Raw genomic sequence first — 11,701 nt, 5'->3', positions numbered from 1 at the left:
CCTGTTACGCCACTGAATGGGAATATGAATCATGCAGATCTGGAATCAAATCTAGGTGGTGGTGGTCAACATCCTCCCCAGGCACAATTTCGATTTCTAGATGGCGGGAAATGAGCTTTCCCAACTTCTGGGGTGTCTTTTAATTACTTTTATGTTCTTCAAGTTCAAGGTTTTCCCATCTTGAAAACGGTCAGGTAATTTTTTTCCCATTGTTATTACAATAAATAGGGCTTATGTGTGTATACATACATAACAATTTAAAAAAAATGAATAGTTGCATACGAATTTTCCATGAATCGATGAATCCCAAAAAAAAGGGGGGGTCCGGGGGTTCTTCCCCAGGAAAATTTTGATTCCTAGAAGGCGGGAAATGAGCTTTCCGACTTCTGAGGTGTCTTTTAAATTAAAGTCATTAAAAAATACTTCAGAAGTCGGGAAATCTCATTGTCCACCATTTAGAAATCAACATTTTCCCGGGAAGAACTCGAACATCCCTTTCCCTGGGTTCATTGATTCATTATAATAATTTTCAAGAGTGTTACACCTTGAATTTTGAAGAACTTAAAAGTAATTAAGTTCTTCAAAATTCAAGGTTTTCCACTCTTGAAAACGGTCGGATAATTTTTTTCTTACAGTAAGTAGGCCTTATGTGTGTATACATACATAAAAAAAAAGATTGAGTAAGTTGCATACGTAGTTTTTCCATGAATCGATAAATCCCAAAAAGAAAGGTGGGTGCGGGGGAAGGTCCTGTGGTTCTTCCCCGTTAAAATTTTGATTCCTAGGTGGCGGGAAATGAGCTTTCCCGACTTCTATGGTGTCTTTTAATGACTTTTAAATTCTTCAAAATTCAAGGTTCTCCACCCCCCCCCCCCTTGAAAATGATTCAATGAACTCCAAAGATAAAGGGTCCGGGTTCCCCGGAAAAATTTCGATTTCTAGATGGCGGGAGATGAGCTTACCTGACTTCTGAAATGTCTTTTAATGACTTTTAAAGTTCTTCAAAATTCAAGGTTTTCCCCTCTTTAAAAAGGTCAGGTAAATTTTTCTCATTTTTTATTCTATGTGTGTATACATATATAAACAAATGAGTAGTTGCATGCGTATTCTTTTTTCCATGAATCGATAAATTCCAAAAAGAAAGGGTGGTCCGGGGGTTCTCCCCCGGGAAATTTTAATTCCTAGATGGCGGGAATTGAGCTTTCCCGACATTTGAAGTGTGTTTTAATGTTCTTCAAAATTCTAAATTCTGATAGCAACAAAAAAAATCAGCTCACGGGTCCTGAAAAGGTAGGTCTAGAATTCTTTTCTTTTTCCCCTTTTTTTGTTGCCCAAGGGAGGGGTCAGGACCCATGATCCCCCTCCCCCAGATCCGCCAATGTGAATTGCGAGAAAATGTACCTCGGTCGGGTACTGGATAAACATTCTCTTTCCCATCCTTCTCATTCCCTCCTTCTGTTTTTTGCATTTCCGATCATACAAAATTCTCCAGACATTATATATTTTTCGCCAAAAAGTGGAAATATTTTTGGCATCGTTTGCCTATGAAAACAATGAGTTATTGTTATTGTCATCACAGACAGAAGCCTACTACTAATTTAGGTGTTAGGCCTACTTCAAGATCAATTCATCTGTGTACTGCTAAATTGAGTACACTCCCTTTCGTTATACCCTTCCGTGAACAAAGAGAGCGTATGATGTTTCTTTCCGCAATGGTATGATGAATTAAAATGGAATTGTGCTTTTATTAATTATCACAGTTTTGATCATACATTTAGCACATTGGATCGATTCCTGTTGGCCTGCGTTGCAGTAGCTTTAATATTGGTATGCAATTTCTAAAATCCCGGTGTCAGATTATATCAACCACATCGGTTGAATTAGGTCGATCGGTTAAAAACACGACGAATATTTTAATAACTAAAAACCACTCGTTTTGTAATTTATTTTTTAACAAGCAAAATTAAAAGCACTGCCAAAACGGTTGTCTATAATTAAACTTTAAACGTTTCCAACGATTTGCATTGTTTGTTTTGTTCATTCATTGGCTGCTGTAATTAATTTATGATTACCATTCTCGCGCGAATAAGCGCCCCCTTCGAATAATATCATAAGATTTTCTTTTTAGCAAGTCAATAATCATGGGACTGTGGTTGTTGGCATGATTTGAGCTGTAGAGTGGAATCACATTCTTCTTAGGTCAATATCAAAATGAGGATATTTCTCTTGGACAGATGAGAGCTCCGAACCCTGGACAGACAGTATATTTCCAACTTTCCTCTTACATATTTGTCTAGCCCTAGTCCTATTCCTCATTTTCTTTTTCCGACAATTTGCACCTTCAGCACATTCTCATCCGAGTTTTCAAGAAAACATGCAATGATCCTGCCATCCTGCTAATCTCAATCGGCCAATGGCCAACAAGCTAACCACTACCCACAACCATTAATTGCATCTGCTATTCTGTTATGTAAATATTCACAGCATTCTTGTCATTCTTGCCATGTTCTCTGAACGATTATCTTTTCCGCCGCACCCCCATTCGTAATGTCCTTATATAATCTTTTTTCATTCAAAAAGTACCTTTTTAATTTAATAAGTTGCCATAAGAACCCCTCGATTTTCATCTATTTCCATAAGCGCCCCCTCAATTTCCGATCTGTTTTCATAAGCGCCCCATTTAAATAAGCGCCCCTCAGAAAGTGCAAAAAAAAAACCAAAAAAAAAAACGTTTTAAGCGCCAGGGCGCTTATTCGCGCGAGTACGGTATACGGTAGTGTAAAGGACTGCATGAATTTAACAAATACTATAACGAAAAAGGTACCAAAGTTAAAGGTTATGCATTTATAGCGTAATACGAGGGTATGCGCAGAAATAATTGTATTCCACACCAAACCGTGAATTTATTAATTATATACTAAACATGATTTACTTACAAGTGAGAAAATGTTTAAAATATATGAACAACATGAGTTTAAAAATGTTAAAAAATATATAAACAACTTCTGTCATATTAATTTATGATTATAGTGTAAAGGACTGCATGCTTTTAACAAATACTATAACGAAAACGATACAAGGGTTAAAAGTTATGCATTTATACCGTAATACGAGGGTCTATGCGCAGAAACAAGTGTTAATTACATACTAAACATTATTTACAAGTGAAAAAATGTTGAAAATATATAAACAACTTGAAGTTTTAAATAAAAGGGTTAATAAAAAATGGTTTATTTCGTAATATGTACGATTTGCTCAAATGCCGCTAAGCTTTGTAAACGGTTGTTTGTTAATTAGACCGACAGCATTCAATACTGCAAAATGGCACTTAGGTGCTTCCGTACCTATGTGTGCTCAGCGACTTAGTGTTGAGTTTTTTGCTGTCAGAATTAGAATTGTAATAACATTGCAATTTCTGTCCATTTTTTTAAATTATAAAATAAGAATAGCCACTATGTAGTAAAAATGCGTTGCATATAACATCAAGAAAGAACACGTTGATTAAATCAAACATAATGGTCCTAACATCAGCCCAATTCAATACAAGCAGGCTTCTTTGTTCATGTTCGAAGATATGCAATACAAACTCAAACTAATTTGCCTTTTTCTGTCTGTCCATCAGTCAGTCAGTGGTGGCGCCATAATTTTCCCGACGGGGGAGGGGGTCCGATGACCCGACGAAAACAATTGGGTGAGGTCGGGGGGTCGCTCAAAATCTCTTGAAAGTGTTTTATGAGTGCAAAGCGTCCAAAAAAAATATGACAATTTAGGGGTTTTAAATATTATTTAATCCATTTTGGAACCCACTAATATGTAGAAAATATGTCTAGTACAATGTATTTTTCTCCCCGACGAATTGTAGTTTTTCTTCCCGACAAGGTGGAGGTGGGGAGCTCTCCTGTGGTGGGGCGCCACCTCTATAGTCAGTCAGTCAGTCAGTCATGAATTTCAGGCGGTGTTAAGTCGGTACCTTCTAGTCGATTTACACTCAATTGACTACACATAACATGTGGGCCTATCTTACATGGTGCCTATCTATTAATTAACTTTAATTGTAACATTCAAACCTTAGTAGTAAACTTCAGTTTTAGTCAACTGTGGTTGAGGAACATTTTTCGCCTGTTTCTGTCTCTCAGTTTGTAAAGGATTTGACTGTACTTTCTAATTTCTAATATAATTTAGAGTTTCACTATTTAGGTGTATTTTCTAATTTCTAATATAATTTAGAGTTCCACTAATAATAGAATAATAATATGAGGTAAAGATTGACCAATTGCTAAAAAGAAAAAAAAAACAGACTGATATCCTCTCAAATTTCGGTCATTAAGTATAGGTGGGAAATCATTAAATAATTGAAGGCTATTTGAGGAAATAGCCCATTCTTAAGTAATGAAAGTCGTAATCATAGACTGCAGATTGATAACACTGAGTAACCTGACCGGAAACCAACCATTTTTATCAAACGGAATGCAATCAAACTGAATACAATGCAAGTATACCAGCCTAGTTACATTATAAATTGTACGTTTTAATAAACTGCAAAAATAATGGGTAGTCTAAAATGACATGTGGTTTTAGTAGCGAGAGGTATCGGGAGCCTCTCGTTTGCCTCCCATCGTAGTGTTGTAGTATTCATGCATCTGCCAGGCCTGTGCTCGGTTTGCCTCCATCTGTGGTCCCCAATCAGCTCTGGGCCTGCTCATTGCCCTCCAACGCTAAAGAAAAAAAAATAAGTGCAAGAATATTAGATCTACGTACAAATCAATTCAATTCAAATTTATTCGGCATCGCATAAAAAAACAATTACAATATATATACAAAATGTGGTAGAAACAGTTAAAACATTAAAAACGACAGATGCCATGATAGCCCATGAAAGTCTTTTAAAATAAACTTATTTCGAATGGGGTCCCAGAACAAAACATATTTGATAACATAAAGCGATACAAAAAATATTTCATTGCAAAAAACATGGACAGTATATGAACTAAAACAACTGCTAACAATCAATTACTTAATGATTGTTTCATTGGCAAGGTGTATTTCTACAGTAAACTTAAATGAATATATTGACGGTTTACATTTAATACTTTGAGGTAGTGCGTCCCAGTCTTTGATGGACTTGTCAAACTATTTGAATTTAGCAATCAATACCAGAAGAGATTAAACATGGATAATAAAAATTGTTTTTAGATGAAAATGGATTATCGCATCAAGTATCTAGTACAGTAGACGTGACCCTGGAACGGATTAACTCATCTCTCATCGTCTCTTATATTATTATATTACCAAATTACTATGGTCGCAAATCGAAATCTACCTAATATCAATGTATTACTGAAAGTTTATGCAAATAATCATATAGCTACATAAGGTTGCTGCATGGAAGTGTGTTTGTACACGCATGACTATAGTAGGCCTATAGATGCGTGTGGATTTTAATATTTTACTTACGTCAGCCACGCTTCCACTTGCCCTCAAAAATTCGTAAATCATAACCAAAGGAATAAAAATGAGTGTGAGTCCAATGATTACCCAGCCAATGACACGTCCCCAAAGTGGGTATAACTCGTCATTGTATGTTGGCTCGCTCCAGTTCATCCAATTGTAAAGCAACACAAACTGAAATATAAATCGGATCATCGTCAATTCAATTCAAATTCATTTCAGGTTTATTTCGTGTTAAATTTCATACAAAAACACAAACATCACAATTACAAGAAACAAAGAATAAAAGCAAAGGTAATGCTGCCAACCCGGGCTCTCCTATATTTAGTTTTCACATCATCATAACGTGAAAAGATGTGTAATGAAATGAGAATGATGGTCATGATAATACACAGTAATAATAATGATGATGATGATATCGTTATGGTGATGATAATGATAATTACGATGCTCGATAAGGATTTGTGTTGCAGTTGTCATAAGTTATTCAAATTCAAATTCAAATTTTGATATACTTTTACTATAAATCTCTGTTGGAAAGGTCGTAAAGTTATCAGATAGCATTTTCCATTTGTTAGATACAATGTCGATGCTTCTTTGATCTTGTCACTTCACTTCTACATTTGTTAACGTCAAATTTGGATTCATAGTGGTTTGTAAGTTCATCGATGAAAATTGAATCATGATTATCACTGGCATTTAACGCCTTTCTTTTACAATCATCAACAGCTAGCTTTCCATAATTTACTAGGATTCTTTTGACAATGAAGTCTATTAAGTGAATTGTGTTTTTTAGATGCAGCATTTTTAACTGTACTGTACTACTTCATTGTAAAAAATTCAGAACGCCTTGACATTTTATAAGTTATGTCATCGTTGTTATTTTAAAAATTATAGAATTTTGAGTTTATGAGGTCTGTTCTAAACCTAAAACCACGTTTTTTGAAGAATTAAAATATAATAATTATTAATAATTTTCCCGCCAAATCTTTCCCTCTACACTGGAAACTATGCCATTGTTTTTGGCTTTCCTTCCCCCAGCTAGAAAAATGCCACTGTCTTGGCTTTCTAGCCACGCCCCGCCCTTCTATTCAGACCGTGAATTTTAGCTTTTGTATAGCTTTTCACTAGTAGGCTCAGCCTTTGTTTAGTTTTCAACCAATCAGCAGCAAGTCTCATCACTCAAACATATAAGTATTTCACTCTGCAGATATTATTCTCCTGAAGACGGTTGAAGCAAGTCAACCGAAACGTCGAGATATTCTCAACCAACAACAACAGTTCTTTTCAGAACTATCTACGTGGTGTACCGCAAGTATTAATTATATAATAATTATTAGGCTATCTATAGGAAAAGGTTACTGGATGCCTAATTGTAATAATAATAATAATAATAATAATAATAATAATAATAATAATAATAATAATAATAATAATAATAATAATAATAATAATAATAATAATAGGCCTAATAACAATAATAACAATAATGATAAAAATAATATAAAGCGCACATATCCACTGCAGTAGTGCATATAAAGGCAAAGATGTGTTGCACAGTATTGTGAATTTTAACATATGAATTAATGAATGCAAAGTTTCAAATAAAATTATTAACCTTATGCAGGGTAAGTACTGTATTCAGTGTCATTTCTGTTCAAATGTGGTACAGTATAAGCATTGTGTGGGTTGTTAAATTATTAGGCATACAGCAATTAACATAATTAGTTTGGCATTTGAAGTTTAGGATTCAGTAAATAAATTTTTAAAGTTTAAAAATAATAGGCCTATTGCATTTTTCTTCCATACAATTAAAAACCAATAGTAAAAATATGTTGTGCAGGGAAGAGCACTGATTTGAATAGTACATTTAATCATCATCCTAGCATCAAACTTCGTAAACGTATACTTTTTTATTCATATTCAAAGATATGACCTACCGGTAATTTATGAAAACTCAGAAGAATTTTTGCAGTTCTATTTTAAATCTAACTTCATGTTAAATTTTTCTAATAATTTTTCAAAATACAGTAATCAGCCTATGTTATGCCAAGGCTTATTTGATGATCTAACTTATGATATCCTAATTGTAAAGATTTTTGTTGCACAGTAATGCTATATAGGCCTATATGATGTAATTCAATGAATTGTTGTTTGACCTGTCATTTTGCCATTGAAAACCTAGATACTTACGAGAAGCAACGATGGAGTGATAACAGTCCAGTTCAATTGCCACCAGAGGAAGAATGGGGCTTTGTACAAGAGTGAGTCGCCAAGCATCGACCTGATGTCATTTGTAAATCGCTTGATTCCATACACCCATGTGATAGCCACGAGCTCCAGAAGCCCAAACATGATCAGACCGATACTTGGGGCGTAAGAATCAACGAGAGAAACCCAGTAAGCGCCCGACCTGGTTACGCACACCAAACCAAGTACGTAGCCTAATATACACACAACGAGCGTCACGAGTGTCTTTCGTTTCCTCAAGTAGCTGGGGAATCCATCACATATAGCAGTTACCACCGTCTCAATGATCACAAACTATGAAAACGAAATTAAGGTATCTTGTTTCAGAGATGTAAGCCTAACATTCAAATGAAACAGATTGTTCATTAAAATTATCAGAATGCATTATCAATTCAAATACCGGTAAGACATAGATCAAAACCGTTTTTTAATAATTTATAAGTAGGCTAGTAATTAACATGCAAAAAAGAAACATTGGACCACGTGATTCACTTTACCTGACTGTCCAGACCAAGGGTGATCAACATTAGGAAAAATATGATAGCCCAAAACGTAGACCCTGGAAGCAGCGATAGACCTTCTGGATACGCGATAAACGCCAATCCAAATCCTAAAAAGATTTAAAAAAAAAATTTTTTTTAGAAACTTGATATTTTATCATAAATACCACAATCTTGTCGTCAGGCAAAGACATTTTTGCGTCAAAATGTGTATCTTGGATCACTTGTGTACCAAAATTGATTGTCTCATGGGTTTAATAATTATCATATTATGTTATATCAACTTTTAGCAATTACGTCATCAATTTAATAGCCCCACTGGCTTTTGCAGATTAAAACCAAAATGGAGATTTAGTATGCTCAATTATGCACAAAATACTAATGTGTAAGCTCTAACTAAAAGAACAGTATGCACTTTACGCAAGAGGACAGGGAGCCGTCGACAACGACAATTCGGTTTAAGCGCCTAATTGTTTACAGTGGTCTTAAAAAGATTTAAAAAAAAAATTTTTTTTAGAAACTTGATATTTTATCATAAATACCACAATCTTGTCGTCAGGCAAAGACATTTTTGCGTCAAAATGTGTATCTTGGATCACTTGTGTACCAAAATTGATTGTCTCATGGGTTTAATAATTATCATATTATGTTATATCAACTTTTAGCAATTACGTCATCAATTTAATAGCCCCCCCCCCCCACTGGCTTTTGCAGATTAAAACCAAAATGGAGATTTAGTATGCTCAATTATGCACAAAATACTAATGTGTAAGCTCTAACTAAAAGAACAGTATGCACTTTACGCAAGAGGACAGGGAGCCGTCGACAACGACAATTCGGTTTAAGCGCCTAATTGTTTACTGTGGTCTTTACACTATGATGAGCACAGAACCACAGTCGACCCGTCTTCCCGTCCTGTTGCATAAAGTGCCTAATATTTGGGTGACTACGGGCTTATCAGAATTATGACTTAAACTAGTGAAACTGTCATTTATATATAAATATATTACAGCTCACCAGAATCTACTACTTCTGGAACTGGCTTGTTCTGCTCAAGGGCCACGTGCCCCAATACGGAAAAGATGGCAAATCCAGCAAAGATGCTTGTTGCACAGTTTGCAAGTGATACAAAGACAGAGTCACTGAGAATGCAGAATTAACAAATTGTATAAATGATAATGTAATCATTATCCTTAATATCACTTAAATGCAAGCAATACTCTTTGTTTATTACTTTACTTATTTGGTATTTCAATGTGCTATTCAAACTTACAAGTAACCGTTGTTGTGGAAGCGATTATACGATGAGAGGGTAACCAGTCCACCCCAAGCAGCACTGAGAGAAAAGAAGATCTGAGTAGCGGCATCAAGCCACACCTAATGGGTGAAACAAAAGTTTTATATCAGTACTCCTATAGTGTTTTTATTCCACCCATCCAGGAAACTTAAGTCCGTTCCAAATTTAAAATGGGATTTCGGTAACCCCACAACACAAGTAGATGTCAATGAGGTATTCGCCAAATAAATGGTGTTTAGGTCTTGATGTTAAAAGCCTGGGTTGCAAACAGGAGCTGCACATAAAAGTGATCGTTTGCCTTATGTATGAAGTTTCAATTTGTGGATATGGATTTTGATCCGAGATTAAGAAAAGTCGATGAGGCGCAAAGCCATGTAGATTTTTGTATGTAATAAAAAGAGTTCTAAATGGAATAAAGATGACACATGTAACCATGTGTAGTCATTGAGAATGGTAGTTATTAATGTGCTTCCAATTTTTTTAGCTGTCAGTATGGTGCAAATAAATGACGCGGTCACATATCTGGTGAGATCCACAACATATGCAAAATTGTGGTGGACGAGCATCACGTGTTAGATTAGAACATGTACTAACCTGCGGTGTAGTAATATCATCCCAAACAGGTTTGATAAAGAAGTCGATACCGTCCTGAGCCCCGTCCAGCGTTACCCCACGAATGAGTAAGGCGAGCAATACAGCATACGGAAACGTAGCAGTGAAATACACAACCTACACAATGATTAATAGCAAATTGTTAAAACCATCATGCTATTACAGTGAGAAATTCAAACATATTTACAGATGCATACATTACAAAAAAAATCTTGTTTATCATTAAAGATAACTACATTCTTTTGTTGTTTATCTTTAGTTAAGGACGTGAATCACTTTATAATCACAATAGTGGTTAGATTATCTCTCTCAAGAATAATATGGTCCTTCTATTTGCAGCAGACATATACCTATCATTATGCCTTAAGAAAATGCATATTATTGTAGCAACATTAATAATCCCAATTGTTGGCACTGAAATAGCTATTGGTTTTAAAACTGTCATTTTTCGTACCTTTCCAGAGGATTTGACGCCTTTGGCAAGACATAAAAAGACAAGAATCCAGGCCAGAAGAAGACACAGAGCAAGTTCCCAAACTATTCCTCCAGTCTCGTTCATTGATTCAGATTCCTGCAATACACCACGTCTAGGTGTGGAAACGATCGATCAATCAACAATTTATTTATTTTAATAATTATTTGAATATTTATTAGCAAATGTATATAGATATAGAAGTATCTAGGTTAGGTCTGGGGTCCAGTACTCTAGCGATATGACACTCTCGCCATGATAGCGAGAGCAGATTCGAATCAGTTAAACTTGCCTAAGTCGACTGTGCCTAAGTCGAATAATTTCTATTTCGATCTTATTTTACATGCCAAATTATTGTGTTTTCCACTAATTAACAATCTGTTAGTCGAATTTTATGAAGTCCAACAATATTTCAATGGCATTTTGGATTTGACTCAGCACGTTCAACTTAAGAGATATCTAATGTATACAAGGTAATTCAAGGCAGGTTTCTGAGCTAAGCAACCGTGTGAACCTTCCTTACACCACCCCAGTGACGGTGCCAGAAATTACTCGACGAGGGGCCAAGAAGGTCCCCATCAGAGGTCCAACGTATCTCGGGCGAGAGGTCCAAGTCTCTAGGGCAAATAGCATACAGTTATTTAGACTGTAAAAATGCTTTTGTGAAGCATTAAATCCATGTTTTCCAACGAAATTATTAGCTTCTTTCTTAGGGGTCCCCATCTATTACTTACTTCCAATATTCTTCGGTTGGCCTTTTTCTGTATTCTGCATAAGAGTCAACATACTGCGATGTGTTCCACATATCATTTTCTTTAAAGATATTCAGATTTAGGAGTTCTTCATCTGTTTTACCCAGATCAGTGATATTTTGACATGTTGTCGTCAACATGATTTTGCCTTCCTGAGCCAAGCACTCGGCATATTTCAGAGTGCAATTTTCCGTATTGAAGTCGTGGCTACAACGCTCCCATGGCAGATCTTTTGTGAACGACGCGAACATGTAGTATATGGCGTAAGTAATGATAACGTTATAGTAGATCCCGACGAATGCTGACGCGATCACCATCCCAAACCCAATACCTGTAGTGAATGAAATCAATGTAGTGTAGTGTAGTATAT

General features: G+C 35.5%; 1 protein-coding gene across 1 annotated transcript in view; it reads right to left on the bottom strand.

Annotated features, from left to right (window-relative positions):
* Positions 1-2,843: 2,843 nt before the first annotated feature.
* The window catches only part of LOC117118664 (sodium- and chloride-dependent neutral and basic amino acid transporter B(0+)-like), a gene marked incomplete in the record, with an annotated part of 13,695 nt that continues 4,837 nt past the window's right edge, over positions 2,844-11,701 (bottom strand). Inside the window, 9 exon segments of the mRNA XM_033263334.1 lie at positions 2,844-4,715; positions 5,455-5,622; positions 7,642-7,992; positions 8,196-8,308; positions 9,216-9,340; positions 9,472-9,575; positions 10,090-10,224; positions 10,562-10,694; positions 11,314-11,662. Coding sequence (XP_033119225.1) covers positions 4,575-4,715; positions 5,455-5,622; positions 7,642-7,992; positions 8,196-8,308; positions 9,216-9,340; positions 9,472-9,575; positions 10,090-10,224; positions 10,562-10,694; positions 11,314-11,662 — 1,619 coding nt within the window.

The sequence above is a fragment of the Anneissia japonica genome, unplaced genomic scaffold (genome assembly GCF_011630105.1).
Source record: "Anneissia japonica isolate Jap-2015-1 unplaced genomic scaffold, ASM1163010v1 scaffold376_len1572418_cov194, whole genome shotgun sequence".
Taxonomy (NCBI): Eukaryota; Metazoa; Echinodermata; class Crinoidea; order Comatulida; family Comatulidae; genus Anneissia; species Anneissia japonica.
Note: the sequence above shows the minus strand (reverse complement) of the source record. Positions and strands in the feature narration are given on the sequence as shown.